Source organism: Vicugna pacos, chromosome 23 (assembly GCF_048564905.1).
Source record: "Vicugna pacos chromosome 23, VicPac4, whole genome shotgun sequence".
NCBI lineage: Eukaryota > Metazoa > Chordata > Mammalia > Artiodactyla > Camelidae > Vicugna > Vicugna pacos.
The window spans coordinates 19193471-19210626 of record NC_133009.1 but is presented as its reverse complement, the minus strand read 5'-3'; the positions used below and the strand labels follow the sequence as shown (position 1 = coordinate 19210626).

Genomic DNA, 17156 nt, shown 5'->3' with positions numbered 1-17156 from the left:
CGTCCTGTTTGAAAGCTGTGCTGTGGAAGCCACGGGAAAGTGACAAGGGCCAGGCAGCTAAGCATCACTGCAGAGGGGCCGCTGAAAGAGCAGCTCATCTCTCCTTCACACACTGCACAGCTTCTGTGGTGCCTGATGTGCCCACCACAGCCACCTGCTAGGGTCAGAGAGCTGGGAAGCTGTTTCAACTGCTGTTTAATTCTCTAGGCTTTATTTTGTAATCTTTTGCCTTCTTCCCTCCATTTTCTTTTTTAAGGTCCTTTAATTTGGATCTAGTTTTGGTCTTCTGCTTGGGAGTCAAGAATTGGTAAGCCAAGTAAGTGCCTGTGTGATAAATTGGCAGAGTAAAATTTCAAGATAGGAGAAATGAATTACTCATTAATAAGTAAGAGCCAGAAAAAATTTCAAGTTGGCAACTAAAATTTAGAAAAAGAGAAATGTTAGTGGCTAACAAGTCATCTTTAAAAATGAAAGTATGAGGTCATAATAAAATGAGTTAGAATAAGAGGCAATTGTTTGTCCTCAGTCTCTCTATCCACTGAAAGTCATGAACATAATTACAATTTAAAACTGTAAAGACTCTAAAGTTACCAACTTTGGAAAGGCCTTTCATACAAAAAACCCCCTAAAATACTGTATTTCATATAACATAAATAATCAGAAAAAAAATTGATTAAATATAGTGGGATAGTAAGTATACTAGTAAATATTATTTACTTGAAGAACTTTTAGAATAAAATTTAATTTACCTCTGATAAAGCCGAAGAAAAGTGATTGCAGTTTTTATGCATCAAATGATAGGCATTGCCTTTGTATTCTTTTCCCAGTTCTTCTACAATTTTTTCTATATCATCTTCTAGGAAGTCAGTGCTCCCTAAAACAACAGCTTCTCTTAAAGAACAAATAGAAAAAAAAAAAAGATAGCTATGTGAGTTACAGGTATTACAGGTTTGCTTACGTACTTGCTTATTTCCAGGAATATTATGACTGGTGTAACACAGTAGGATTAATGTCATAAAACCAAAAGGCAAATGAGATAACTTTAATAATCTCAATTATTTTAGCTTATACTTTTTAAGAGCGATAAACTCTTAAACACATTACTTAATAATACAAATGAAAAATAAGTCATCTTCTTTATTAAATAGTATCATTATATTAAAATGTCATACTACAGTTATTTTTACTACTACTGCATTTGCAGTTACATTATCAGAGAACCAGATCCATGCTGCAAACATTCTTGCTTAATTACACTTGCCATCAAATGGCTGGTCATATTCTCACTCAGAAATAATCTCTTAAGTTATCTGCAGTGTTGCAGTGAGATGAACTGTCAAATGACTAATTTTTTTAAGCATTATAAAACCAAAAAAAAATACATCAAACCAAGAAACAAGTCAAAAACAAAACAAAACAAAAAGCAAACAAACAAAAAACTCTCCAGAACTACTAGCCTGGAAATGCAATAGATATTCAACAGAAAGTAGAGTTTTAGTCAGATACAAGAAAGCGGAAAATGCTTAGAAAACCATTTTATCTAGTAGTCTTGACAAAAAGGAGTCCTAAGGAAAAGACTCGGTGGCATTATAGCACTTAGATTAGCTATAGGCTAAGAGAACCATTAACCTACTAGTGATAAAAATATACAAACCTATACTGAATTTCAATGTTACAACCACATTTTACTATTTTTCACTTGGCAAGTTAACTATTATAGGCTCAGAGGTTTCTTTAAAGCTCCTTGAAACTAAGATTCTAAGTGCCACTTTAAATACAAAGCTTAACTAAGGAATGGAAATTTAATCATCAGCATTCAGGTTTTCAGTGCTGTTTACTACTCATAAGGCCCTAGAGTACACTCATATCTGCACGTTTTAGGTTTAGCAATGCATGTAATAAATGCACCTTAACAATAGTTTCTTGGCTAATCTGTTCAAATTATTTTAGTTTAGTAATTTCAAGTTTATAACAGTGTCCTTTTAATTGGGAAAATGAAGAGATTTTTAAGTGTTAGGTAGGTCACAATAAATCCTTCCTCTATCTCTCCCCAAATAGGAGCTCGAGGGGAAGCAATCATTAGATAGGAATGTTTTTCTAAAGCAGAATCTTACACCAAGGTAAAAAGCATCTGAAAAATAGAGTAACTTTGTCCTGAGTAAGAGCAACAGACTAGCTTATTTCAGGCACTTTATCTGGCTGATTACCATCTTTACACACTTTAGATAGATTTGATTTTAAAGTGTCAGCAACTAAAACAATGTTAAAGAAACATTTTAACTTCCTAGATACTAATCTATAGAATGAATTCTGTATGCCTGAAACCAAGCTTTGGCACCTAAGACAGTGTAATAAAAATTATCCTCCCTACTTACTTAAATTTAAATGTTTCTCCTAGTTCAGAAGCATTTCCTGGGGAAATTTCAAATATTCCAGAAAAGGGGTAAGGATGGCCACCATAAGCAAATTCTGAAAAGAGAAAACTCATGATTTTTAGTATTTATCACATAAAATTTAACCAGAATGCTGAATCAGCTTTAAGAAATGATGAAGATAATGATACCATCTAATATTTTTCAGTTTATTAATGCTTTTACAAACAACTCATTTAGCTATTACTTGTACAGAACAGTTGACACAAAAGACCTGAAACTCTAATAACTAAAGATGCTCAAAGGTACTCCTGACTTCTATATTTATGTTGTCTGGAGGAGAGACTAACACTCAAAAGTGAATAAAGTCTCTGTGCTTACCTATCACACCAAACTAAGTAGGTGGTCAGTTCAGTGTTCTGACACCTTCTAAATTAAAGTGATCAAATTTCAGGCTTGCACTTTTCTGGAAAAACTGTCTAATAACAATGAGTTTTCATGGTTCCTGGGATGAAGACTTGGCTTAACTTTGAGTAGGAGTGAAACATTAACAAACCCGAAAAGCTAACTTCAATTCCCCTCATTGAAGAAAAAATAAGCTGCAAAATTAACACGTACACCCACTCACACACTCCACAGCACGTCTCTAAAGCTAGACGAGAGCTACTTGCCCTACAGTGAATGCACATCCTGGTCATCAGACACAAACTCTCATCTAGAACAAAAATGGAGAACGGTTTCAAACCAGGAAAGAACTAAAATCTCCAACAATTCTGAGATAGGTAGATATTTAAATGACAAATCTTACTGACTTATTTAAAGAATTCCAGACATATGCTTAAGTTAATCTCATCACTTAAAATTTATTAAATATGATCTTACAAGGTCTTAGAACAAAGCATGGTTAAGAATAAGGCAATTCTAAGTTTACTTTTGATTCAGACCTTTCAGAAAAAAAAGCACTAATGTAGAAGAAAGTATGCAGCATTTAATTCTGAAATATACATTAAAAATTTAATAGAATTTTTATAAAACATTGTAGATAAGGTTAGACATGGAAAGATTTAGATTTTTAACTTTCTCAATTATAGTAAGAAAAGTTGTAGTAGACTCATTTTTCTTCTATTCAAGAAGCAATAATTCACTTTTAGGAACATATCTGGCCCTAGCTTTGCTGTTTTGAACCACGTTTTTAATTGTTCCTAGGTTATTTTTGAATGAGAGCAGTGATTAGGCAGATAAAAGAACAATGGACTTAGTATATAAGAATACTTGGGTTCAAGTCCTAGTTTTGTTAATTATTAGCAGTGTGACATTCAAGTTTCAGTTTCCTCATCTGAAAACTGGAGAAAAATGCCCCATGCTGAGTTTTAGCTCAGAGCAGCACGGCCATCTGGTTCAAAACTTGATGGCACTTTAAAAAACTGTAACACACCATATAAATTCAGCTAAAATGAAATATACACTCAGCCTTGGCAAAGCCGAGTGAAACAGGGAGCAAACCCACACACTACGATTTCACCCACAGTAATACTCCAATCACTGAAATTTTCAGCAGGAGCCTCACTGCTTTTTGGGATTATTTGGTAGATGCAGCCTTTCAAGTAAAATGGAGCTTAAATGGCAGATCTTTATAGCCACATTTAATATGGTACATTGCACCTAGAAGCAGCTAATCTGGCATAAAAAAGGAACAGTACAAACACCACACTGACACATTTAAGTAAATGAGCCTTTTCTTTGTATTAGCTAAAGCAGGTAGAAGTCTTCAGGGGTAACCAGGAGTAAACTGCAATAACACATTCTAAGAGATCACAAAGACTGCCTAGGTGAAGCAAATAAAGGCATTTCTGCTATAGGGAGAGTTATGATTCAAACTGTGTACCATGTCAACCTTGATGAAATCAGCAATGTGATGTGTCTTGCGCAGACCATTAACACTTACAACTCGATCAGGTTACCTTGCACCAAGACAGGAAATTAGAACAAAGGAAAAAGTTGTTGAAACAGAGCTGCTTGGTTTGAGTGGCTCCAGTCATGTTTATCATAATAAAGGGTAATAAAGCATAAAAAGGGCTGAGTTAATGACAAAAGCCATTACTCTTGAGCAAAAAGCTAGATGTAATCAAAGGCAGGATCAGTGATACTTTAAAACTTTATTGTAACTGTACACTTGTAGGTCTACAAAAGCAAATTTATTACTGAAATTCCCTCAGGAAATTGGTATTTCACATTTGACACTTTGGCACCACTTTTCCAACAAAAATAATTGTTTTTATTATATTATTTTTCAAAGTGTAAGGTTTCTTAGGAACTCCAATATACATTAAAGCAAAACTGTCATGGTATAACAATCTCAAAAGGAAAATATTTTTTAAGACATAATAATTAGAATGTAAGGTAAGTAAATCAATGTTCACTTGTGTACTTAAGAGTATTTTATCCCCAAATACATTCAATTTGGGGCATTTTCCCAAAATACAGTATAAGCAAATATGGGGAGATTTTCTTCTACTTTCTACAATAAAGTATGGAAGTGCTTTAAAAAAAAAAAGAGCTATAGTCATGGTTTTGTAACTCTTTTAAAGGAAAAATTTCTTCAGAAAGTATATTTAGACCGTGTGTACGCGTACCTCTGCCATATACTTCAATTCCTGAATGAAAAACTCCAATTCCAATGGATGAGGTGTATTCGTTCATCCAGTACTACGGGGAAAAAAAAGAAGAAGATTCAGAATATTTGTTCCTCTACAACTCAACTCCACATTACAGCAGGCTACTTCCCAGATACTTCCCTGAACACTCAGGCCTTTCTAACCCTGTTTCATGGCATTTTCCCTGTAGCTCTGAAACTCCCACGACAACAGCCCACTTAGTCCCACCTCCATGCCTCTGCTTGTGCCACATCCTGTGTGGATGCCTCCCTGGGTTGAAACGAATGTCTCGCTTTGTGTATGAGCACCTCATCTGAAGATTAGAGCATAAGCCATAAAATCTAAACCCAGTTAGGGTGGGAAAAAACTTGGTATAAAAGCTCTCCTGTTAGTGACTTAAAAAAAAATCACCTGTAATGTCTGCTTTTGTATCTGTTTTTCTTCTGTCTTAAGTGTTCCCTTTCATTCTCTGAAGACAGGGGTATTTTATTCTTTTTCAAAAACATTTGACATAATGTCCTGTTCAGCTCAAAGTCTGATAATGATAATATAGGAATAAATAATATGAGGCACAAAGGTTAGAATAATCTTCTTACCATTGGCATGAAGAAAAACTTCTCAGAAAAGGTAATAAAGATCTGAACTTGATTTTTAGGAACAAATGAGATTTCTCCAGACAGAAAATTTGAGGAAATTAAATGAGGTGGGGGTTGGGGGTGGAATGCAAAGGAAATGCCAGGAAGAGGAAAAGGTGATATGATGTGAAATTATGTGAGATGACTGTGAAAGGGGTTATGGTGGAGTGAAGAAGGTTATACCTAGAAGAAGGTAAAAGAGTTAACAGCTGATTAAACACTTAGGTAACACTGATCAGTGTTACAAACCTACTAGAGTTCTCCCAGATTAGAGACTAGATTATCTGTCTTTAATTTTTCTAGGTTTATTCAAGCCTTAACTTTGGCTCCAGACCCCTAGTTTCTCCCAGAACTGGGAAAATGCACTTTTTCATACATTGCTGGAAGAAGCATAAATGAATAAAGTAGGTTTTTTCCCCCTTAAAATGTTTCTGGAAAAAAAATTAAATAATAAACAAGAAATATTTTAGAAAGAACATGGGATTTTCTCATCTAGATATCAAAATACTCATTATAACAGTATGGTACTATTGCAGGAGCAGACCCTTGTATATTAAGAATCTGGTGTACAATAAAAGTGGTATTTAAAATTAATGATAAAGGGTAACTTACTATAAATGGGCTGATAAAACTGATTATGCATAAAAGTATACTTCATGTATCAACAAAAAGGAACTGATACATGCAGCAACAGGAATGAACTCTGAAAACGTTACACTAGGTGAAATAAGTCAATCACAAAACACCATATACTGTTTGATTTCGTTTATATGAAATGCCTAGAATAAGTAAATTTATACAGATAGAAAAAAGGATCTACCAACTTGTACCAAATGGCAAAAGAGTATATAATTTCACAGTTGGCAAACCTAAACAAAAACTGGACACGAAACGCCCAAGGATAAATTTTCCTTCAGATACAACAGATACTTTGTTCCTTAAAAAAAGGAATTTGGTATTATAACAAAGTTTTCTGTTAGCAAAGTGAAAACCAAGAAATTCATAAATAAAAAAGTTCCCACTTCCCTATTCTTCTAAGAAATGGTCCAATATAAACTTCAGTAAGAGTGAAATAAAATATACAGACACCACCCCTCAAGTGTAAAAAATACTAGCTACCCTAAAACATTTTCTAATAATACAGAAGATAGTCCAATTAGTTCTTGAACTCTTATCCCAATCAAAAAGCTGTAAAGAGGTTACTTTTCAAATTACAGACTGCATTCCTAATTCCAGATAGCTAACTTCAAAAATATGTGGAAAATATAAAGAAAAAATGTGGAAAATAGGCTATAAACAAACATCAAGAACAGAAAAAAAAACCCTCTAATTATATGTATTCTGGCTGGCTACCTCTTCATATATGAATAGCAGCATATTACTGAAGAAAGTTTTAGAATTTGTTATGAAGGAAATTAGATACTTTTCTTTGGTGCGACTTTTTCTCTGAATGGATGCTGAAAAGAAGAGGGTAAACCTTCCATGGAGAGTTGGTCAGAGCGAGAGATGCTCTCCAAATGTTTCTGTTCCTGTTAGGGCTTCCTAGCTCTATTATTAGAGAACATGCCTGGAAGGCTCACTCTTTCAAAACTGGGCAGGCTGCCCATGGAAGACAGGCGTTTAATTCAAGGTCAGCAAGCCTCATCGAGAGTCCTTCTGCCTCCCAGTCCTGCCAAGGCTATGCAGACAATATAGATCATGCCTATTTTAAGTGGAGACTTAATGATAAAACTGTAAACAAACAAAACAAAAAATTACAGCAATCCCTCAGTATCCACGGGGGAATGGTTCTAATACCCTCGAAGACACCCAAATCCAGAGCCTCAAGTCCCTTTAATGAAATGGAGTGGTACAGCCAGCCCTCTGCATCCCGGAGATGGGAGAGCTGATAGTATGTGAGGACTGTACCCTCGAAGACACCCAAATCCACAGAGCCTCAAGTCCCTTTAATGAAATGGAGTGGTACAGCCAGCCCTTTGCATCCCAGAGATGGGAGAGCCGACAGTATGTGAGGACTGAGTCTTCTACTGAACAATTTCTGCTGTGAAGCTCCCCCCTACAGTGATTTGCTGTTGGTAGTTATTCATGCTGAATATCTCTTATAGTTTAAGATTTTTGAAATTAATAGTGGTGTTTCTCAATGTTCCTCTAACTTGGGGTCTCCATCTTTTGTCATTACTTTAAAAAATTATTTATCAAACCATCTTACAAAGCATTTCTGGAATAAAGGTCTCCCTACAAAGCTCAACACAGCTTCTCAAACTTGCTATGTGGAAATTCATGCTTTTGCAGAACCATGAAACACTGGCATTTTCTAACAGAAGACAGATCATAAATATGCAACATGAAATCACAGCCAAGAACATGTATCCTTGAAAAACAAACAAACAAAACAAGCTGCTGAACTAGATATGACTGGATGTTAGCAATATTTCTGTTAATTTCTGTTGGGTATGTCTTCATTGATTTTGTTGTCTAAATAGCAGATGCCAAAAGTTTCAAATAACATACTTGGGAAAAACAGATGATTCAGGACAATTTTATCTAAAAGCTTAGCTTTTTATTTGAATTAGGAAGAGACTAGTTTTACTACTATAGTTTGGTCCAAGTGTAACAGCACCACTAGTATTCAGGAGACCAGTTGGAGGGACTATGGCTCTGAGGCAGCTACAGAAGCCGGGATGAGGAGGTTTCTATAATGACACAGGGGCTGGCCCTGCAGTGAAAGTGCCACACCAGGGCCGTGCTGTGTGAGGGGGAGTAGCCCGGGGCGTTGGGGGCAGATCCACTAAGGAAAGCTATATATTCAAGTTTACCCAGTGCTGACAACTGTACTATCCCTCAGGGGTTATATGAAAAAAATTGGTTATCATTTGACAGTTAGATTACAGTTTGACTCTTTTCAAACCTTTCCCAACATACCAAGAGAAAACAGTAAACCAGCCATATGCCACCACAAAATAGTATCTCTCAGACCATTAACAATGGTAGAGTTACCACAACATGTCTACGGTCAACCAGCTACCTAAACCATTCGGTCAGCTTAATCTAAGGCTATCTTTTCCTTAGGGTCAAGTGGGAAAGCCCACAATGTTCCTGTGTTCCAGTTTGGATCACAGAGGCATTGCTTCTATTATATTTGAATTTACTGCAGAGATTACTGCTTGGATAGAAAAAGGTTGATCCAAGCATTTCAATGAACAATGCTGAAGCACTTGCACTACAGTACAAAGATGCTGGGCTGAGTATCAGGAGACGGGGGCTCTTTGCTTTGGTTTCTTCACACGTATCTGGAAACTGTCAAAGATACCCAATCTGTCTCAGAAAGTATTTGATTCCAATTCCAATCCTGGAGCCAGAATGCCTTGGTTCAAATTCTGGCTTCACTATTTACTAATTGTGTGACTTAGAGAAAGGTATTTATCCTCTCTCTTTTACAAAAGAGGGATAATAAATAGTACCTACCACAGAGAACTATTATGAGGATTAAATAAATTAATATATATAAAGTACCTAAAAGGGGGCTTCACCTATAGTGAACACTAAGTGTTACAAGTAGCAAACACATACATTGATAGTATGACCCTTCCCTAATACTTCGTTCTACATATTGGTAAAGGGTTGTATACGTGTGTAAATAAGCAGATCACTTATGACTATCTGTTAATTCTCAGAATTTCCAAGAATCTTTGGGAATTAATGTCAAATTCCAAGAGCAGTGGCTCATTAACCTGAATAGCAAACAATGGTAGAGTTAATTTGAGTCTACTGTTAAGACTCCTATAAGCAATAATTTATATTCTTGAGAAGTATAGATCTGAGTAAAAGGTCTCTGTAAGTAAGGCAGTGGTTTTGTAGGATGCTTATCTATTCATGAGGGACATGAGCAGAGGACTGGAAAACCAATTTCACTTTGGAGCTAGGACCTTATAGCCTTGTACCTCCTAAGTCCAGGGAGGTGGCAAGTAAGAAGAGGGCCAAGGAAGGACCCTGGACACATGCTTTACCTAGTCTGATACCAGCCAGTGTCATTGAAGGCTGGCTCTTTAGAGCACTCTAAAGTATTAATATAAGAAAAAGTAAGAAGAAACAATTCAGGGGGAGGGTATAGCTCAAGTGGTAAGAGTGCTTGCTTAGCATGCATGAGGTCCTGGGTTCAATCCCCAGTACCTCCTCTAAAATAAATAAACCTAGTTACCTCCCCCCACCAAAATAAAATAATTAAATAATATAATAATAAGTAAAACATAAAAAGTTTTAAAAAAGCCTTAAAAAAGAAACAATTCATAGAAAAATTATCATCTTGATATATGTGGAAAGGCAATAAACATATATAAAAAAACTAGTTACTTTTGCACTCAATCTTGCTTCAATGCAAAAAATTGGTTTGAATACTGCCATTTATAATTTTAAAGCCTTACTTACAGAAGTGAAATGATTGTGCTATATTACAGTCATATATTAAAATGTTAAATTCTTCTAATAGAGAACTTTCATTAAACTTTATTTTAGTCAGTGATTTGCCGTAATAATTTAATAAAATGTTATGCTTCCTATTTGAAAGCAACAACAATGAGAAATGCTATCTCTCTAGTCTGGAATTTAAAACACTTAATATAATCACTTAGAGTCTGGGCCTGACTTCCTTAAAAGGCAGTATTAAATGATCTAAGCATGACTGTTTTCCCTAAAAAACTAGAACCAGTGTTCATGAGGATTAAAAGCAAGTGTATTACTTAATTTCCCAAAAAAGGTGTTCAGTGAGTAGAAAAGGCATTTCAATTATTGAGTTAAAAATCCAGAATAAACTGTGAATTGTGGAGACTGTGGGATAATTACTACAATGCCATCTCATATAAAACTGCCCTTGATGTTCATACTCTTAAACTACCTTTGAGGTCTTTTCGGTACCACTGGACTGATTCCAAGATAATTTTACAGCAAATGCTGTTTAAAAGTAAATCATATTTTAAGTGCTATCTATGATGCCTTAGTACTGGGCTAGTCATAAAGCAGAGAGACAATAAAAACTCACTGAATGAACTGAGATCTTTTTTAGATGAAATCATGAATATCCAGGGCTATGTCTGGTAATTTACTTTATACTGTAAGAAATACATAGATTATACTCTATTACTATTATTTCTAAGAAAATGTTCAATCTTTTCACTACCGGAAAATATTATCTAAAATAAGCACATTGTGCATAGTAAACAATCTTATGGTTACCGGGGGAAAGAGGGTAGGAAAGGATAAAATTGGGAGTTCAAGATTTGCAAATATTAACTACTATATATAAAAATAGATTAAAAAATTTCTTCTGTATAGCAGAGGACTATATTCAATATTTGGTAATAACCCTTAATGAAAAAGAATATGAAAACAAATGTATGTATATATATGTATGACTGGGATGTTATACTGTATACCAGAAATTGACAAACTGTAACTGACTATACTTCAATTAAAAAAAAAAAAAACACCAAAAAGTAAATAAATAAAATAAGCACATCATTCACTTTCTAGGTCTTAGGGGAAAAAAAAATCTCTGTGTAACAAAAACATTTTCATTACAATAGTATTTATAAATTGTTAACAGTAGGTATTAAGCCTCAATCTTTCAAAGTACATTCTCTCCTGATACAAAAGATTTACCAGTAATTTTTTAGTTAATAGTGTTTCAAGTCTTGTAAATGTTCTGGAAATTTTTTTTTCTTTTTGAGACAATGTAGTCAACTAAACATTTGTACTAAAGCTAGGGTAGCCAAACTTCCTCATTTGCTGGGGCAGTCCCTCCCAGTTAACACTTGCTTCAATATACTATTTAGCCTGCACCCTATTTTATTCTGAAGATTCAGTTTTGATGGTAAAATTGAAGGTTAGCCTAAGGCTGGCCTCCTTAAGGACTGTACTCTGGGTCTTAAGCTCCTAAGCACTGTTCTGAACTCATGAGTGTGAATATGCATAACTACACACTTACATGATAATCTAAAACCAAGGAAAATGTGGTGCTATGTATTTTGCACAGAGCTAAAGTTTCCTTCTCTTAATCGACCAGGTATACTAATTTTCAAAAACAAATTATTAAACAACAAGATCCTATGGCATAGCACAGGGAACTATATTCAATATCTTGTAAAAACCTATAATGAAAAACATGAAAAAGAATATGATATATATGTATGACTGAATCACTATGTTATACACCAGAAACTAACACAACACTGTAAAATCAACTATACTTCAATGAAAAAAAAAAAACAAACAAAACCAAAAAGCAAACAAAAAAACCATTGTGTTTACTGAAGTATCTAATTTCTAAGACCCATAAGCTAGACACAGGATGACTATGTTAATTCAAAGTTATTTAATGGAGAAGAGATTTAAAAAAATCAAATCAACTGTGAATCAAATGTTCCTTGAATATTTTTAAGACTACAGTTCTTTTATATACCCACAGTTTGACTCTACTAGCGATGGTAAGTAGATGGGACAGGGTACTGCCAATTCTTGGTCCTGATACCACATCTATACCAGAAAACCAAGTTCTTGGCAAATCACTCATATCAGGCACTTAATTCAGTAGTGTGAAATATTGTGGTAAAACCTTGAAATTCCTTTTAGGAGGCCTATTTGTACCTGACTATTGACTATCCCTGGATTGGGTTCTAAACTGCATGACATGCGAGACAAATTACTGAATTCTGTATCCTCTATGTTGCTTGGTGTATTTTATTATACTTAGTAGATCACTCAAATACTTGATGTGCTGAAATGCAGCAAGGAATATGTAATGCTTTTCCTTCTGCCCTGTACTTGATGTGACCTATGGAAAAGAGCACCTCCATTCTCACTCATTCAAGAAATATTTATTGGACACCTACTATGTGCCAAGAACTAGCACCATAGAAGTTAGCATGATGAAGTTCCTGTTCTCATGGAGCTTGCATTCTTGGCTGGCAGGTGTCTTTTAAACTCCAGGTTGCAACCCATTAGAGAACCGTGAAATCATGTAGGGATTGCATTATTTTAAATGGACAAAACATAACGGAATAGAACTTATCAGAGGACCCCACAAATAACAAGCTGTTTCCTGAACATCTGGTTTCAGCTACATGTGTATATACTGAGTATTACATAAAACGTAGTTTTTAGTTGGTCCAGGATAAAACTGAGAAACAGTTCTGGAAGAATCCCTTAAGATGCAGCTCAGTTTAAATCTCATTTAAATTTTTTACTTACCAGCAAAGCTATAAATAAAGCAAGTTAGACAACTTTGATTCGATAAAATGTATGTGTCAGGGACTCTGCTAGACACTGGGAACATGAGGATGATTAACTCAAAGTCCTTGTCCATAAGGAACTCATTAGGAATGCAAACAATCACAATTTGACAAATGTTAAAATAGAAATATCTGTATATATAATAAATTAATAACTCATGGTTTAGTTTCTGGATGCTGCTCTAACACATATTTCACTTGCTCTAACTTTCATAGTGATAATAGTCCACATAATGTACATCACTTTTGGAATACTTAGACAAGTTATTTGTACCCAAGGTCACATAGTAAGCGGCTAAGCTGTAAATAGAGCCCAGGTTTCTTAGCCTTCACCTACAGGTTTTTTTTTTTAATCACATGACCACTTCCTAATCGATATTCTCATGTGGACTCGATTTTCTTTACATGATCTTGAAGTATCCTGAGCAACTTCAGAATAAGATGGAGATCATTACTATTATTAATTCATGACTTTTCCTGAAGTGTGAAATTACGGTGATCCATCATGTACCATCACAAATAAAAAGGAACAGCCATCACTTACTCTTTACCTAAATGCCATATAATGTGCCCGCCTCATTACTAGTTTAGCAATGTACAGACCTCCTTTTCTAGGATGATAACTAACCCTCGAATCTGAAGGAGAGGGAAAATCTGGCAGTGTCCTTTTAGAAGCTAGTTTGACTGACTTCAACGAGACAACTCTTTTCACACTATTCAGTAGACTAGAACACATCCACAACAGGTTACACTGAGAACTGCTGGAGACAATTAACATGTTAAATTCTTTATCTGGTGGTTCTTTTAACTTATTGGACAGTGAGCTAAAAATTATAATTACATTATTGTATACAAACCAATCTCAGGCTAAGTTGTTTACTTTTAGTGTCCACAAATACTTAAGGACTTATAAATTAGTTCCATTAAGTTGGAACCCAAGGTGGGGAAAAAGGCTATAAAATTAACCCCAATTTTATACATATACTATGATGGCGATATTGGAAATGGTGTCAAATGTACAACAGTCTGCTTTTAATTCTTCAATTGAGGTAGCACTTTGTTCTGTAGTATAATATTCTTTTAGATAAAGTGAAGAAATTTCAAAAATTGAATCACTAAGTGTTGCAACTGCTGAAAGCAGACAAATGGAAGCTCACTCAGCTTCTATAATCCTGTAAATAACAACATTAGCAATAACAATAGCTAACACTGTCTAGTGCTTATCATGTGCCAGGTGCCATCGTATGCATTTTACTTACTCTGACTCATATGATCCCTACAAAAACCCTATGAACTAGGTATAGTACTATTCCCCCTTTAGAAGGAAACAGAAGCACAGAGAAGTTAAATAATTTTTGAAGGTCACAAAGCTAAAAAGGAGAAGGCAGGATACAAATCCATGCAGCCCGACGCCAGGCTAAACCACAAAGACAAAGAACTGCGTTACACTCCCTCCTACTACAGATTGTCCTCCTGCAAGGAGAAGGTGGATAACTCGCTGTCCCTGTCTCAGCCCTGACTCCTTCTCATGTCTGTACTCTTGTTCTGAACCAGTGTGGATGGTCTGGGGCTCTCACTTGCCACTTGCCTGGCTAGGGAGATGTGTCAAGATAGCAGAGAGGAGCAGGCCCTGGAGGTGAGCAGCCAGGCATATGGTGGAAACACAAAGCCATCGCAGGTGTCCAGCGGCATGCTTCTCCATCCTGCAAGCAGCAGCAGTGAACAAGAGGACACAGTGGAGAAAGAAACTGTTTCAGGATGACACGTCTAGGGGAACTTCAGGTGAGTCCAACAAACCTTTTTCAAGTAATTACTATGTACTGAGCTCTGGGAATAAAAGAAGATTAAGGCACTCTCTGCCCTCAAGCTCACTGCAGAGTGAAGGATTTAGAAATCTACGCTGCTGCATTATTGTTTTGATACCACAGATAAAATAGCAACAGGTCAGAATGAATGGGGATTGAAATATTACAATTCTTGCTTGCTTCCTTATTTGTTAGCCTATTAAGAATAAATTTCTTAAGAAGTTGATTTAAAAAGACATACACTTCCAGGCTGAGAGCATCATGGTACAGTATGGTGGATGGTAAATGGAGGTAATATCGAAGTATCCCACTAAGGCTCCTCAGTTTAAGCGGATAAGGACTGGAAAATATTACAGCATACTCACATGCTGATTGGAATGACAGTACAGGGGGGAAATTGATGAGACAGAACAGAAGAGAGTGGCAACAACTCTGAGAGGGAAGTCCTTGTATAGGAGAGTCTGGGCTCCAGCACACAGTGGGAGGTTTGACTTCAGACAGAAGCACAGGCAACTCATCCCATTCCATGTAATGGGAGGGAGGCGAACGCTGGTGGTGGAAGGATGAAAAACTTCTCTTCAATTGCTTAAAAAAAAGAAGTGAAATAAGCAGTGAAGTCATCAGCTGAGACTAAGGAATGGGGAGAGCATAAAATACTGTAGCTGTCTTAAAGAGTGGGAGAGTCATCTGACCAGAGAAATAAGGAAGCACTGCCAGATGGCATTTAGGGTCCTCTTGGGGTTTGTGGTCATGATTTTAAAGTGAGGTCAGTCCATATGGCTGTATATTTTTCTCTAGCTGCATCCGGCTGCTGAGGTGTAGAGTAGATGGAGAGTTCAGTTACCTACAGTTGGCAGACAAGTAAGACAGAGGGAATGATTATAAAGATAGACTACCAAATCTAACTAGATAGGGGAGAGGGGAGTAAGGGAGCGATCATTTTAAGGGACTGGCTCACTCGATTGTGGGGGATGGCAAGTGGCAAGTCTGCAGGGCAGGCTGGCAGGCTGGAGATGCAGGGAAGAGGTGATGTCACAACTTTTCTGGAGGCAAGACTCCTTCTTCTTTAGGGGACTACCTCAGTCTTTTCTCTTAAGGCCTTCAACTGATTGGATGAGGCCCACCCACAGTATGGAGGATAATCTGCTTTAAATATCTTCATAGTAACATTTAGACTGTTGCTTAACTGAAAACTGGGTGCCAGGACCTAGCCAAGTTGACACATGAAATTAACTATCATAGAAATGTTCACAGAAAAGATTTAGGTTGTAGAGAATTTTTAAAAAAATCACTGCCCAACCATGAGTTCCAAAGAGCACAGTGGAAGTTAGTTTAGGGAGAAGTGTTAGATTAGGACAAATAAAAAGAGAAACGGCACTTTCCAGGGATGAGAAATGCTTTTCGGTGGTTAAGGGCACAGATTCTAGTGTCAGAGCACATGGTTCAAGACTGGGCTTTATCACTTACAGCGTGATTCTAGGCAGGTTCTTCAACTAAACCTCAGTTTCATCATTTTAAAAACGGATAATAAGATGAGGGAACGGCTTACTGCAATGGCTGGCATGCAGAAAACACTAAAAAATGTTAGCTATTATTATTACGGGAAAAGACTCAATATTGTACATCTATCAATTCTCTCTCAAAATTGTTCACAAATTTAATGTCATTACACTTAAATTTCCAAATTTTTTTTGACAAATTGACTTTAAATTTTATTTCAATAAATAGTGTCGGCTTTCCACTTGGGAACAAACATGCAAATTGTTTCTATAATTTTATGCTAGGGGAAGCCTTTCTAGGGATAACATGAAATCTCATGTCATAAAACTTAAAAAAAAAAAAGAACCATAAAACTTGTGGACTACTGGGTATATAGCTAAAAGGACCGAAGGCAGAGACTTGAACAGACTACTTGTACATCCATGTTCACAGCAGCATTATTCACAATAGCCAAAAGCTAGATGCAAACAATGTCCATCAACAGATAAATGGATAAACAAAATGTAGTGTCTGTGTACACACATACACACATACACACATACATACAATGGAATGTTATTTAGCCTTAAGAAGGAAGGAAATTCTGACACATGCTACAGCAGGGATGACCCTTGAGGACACTATGCAAAGGCAAAAGTCAGCTACAAAAAGACAAAGGCTGTGTGCTTCTACTTACATGGGGTATCTAGTCAAATTCATGGAGGAAGAAAGTAAACCTGTGGTAAGTAGGGACTGCGGGGAAGGGGAAGCAGGAAGTTGTTGTTTAATAGGTATAGTTTCAGTTGGGCAACATGAAAAAGTTCTGGAGGTTGGCTGCACAAGAGTGAATACACACTGAGCTACACAGCTAAAAGTGGTGTGTGTTCCAACACAATTTAAAACTTTAAAAAGACAGAAAAAGTAAGAC

The 17156-nt window shown here is 36.1% G+C and overlaps 1 protein-coding gene across 5 annotated transcripts in view; it reads right to left on the bottom strand.

The window, feature by feature from the left end:
• Positions 1-17156, bottom strand: part of DESI2 (desumoylating isopeptidase 2) — a 34143-nt gene that overhangs the window by 9612 nt on the left and 7375 nt on the right. For 4 of the 5 annotated variants that reach the window (XM_072948614.1, XM_072948617.1, XM_072948616.1 and 1 more), the window contains exons 2-4: positions 5006-5078; positions 2376-2469; positions 750-891 (exon numbers count right to left, since the gene is read on the bottom strand). In XM_072948614.1, coding sequence (XP_072804715.1) covers positions 750-891; positions 2376-2469; positions 5006-5078 — 309 coding nt within the window. Of the gene's footprint in view, positions 1-749; positions 892-2375; positions 2470-5005; positions 5079-5437; positions 5544-17156 lie in introns of those variants that run through there. The other variant, XM_006198810.4, reaches the window with a different exon arrangement.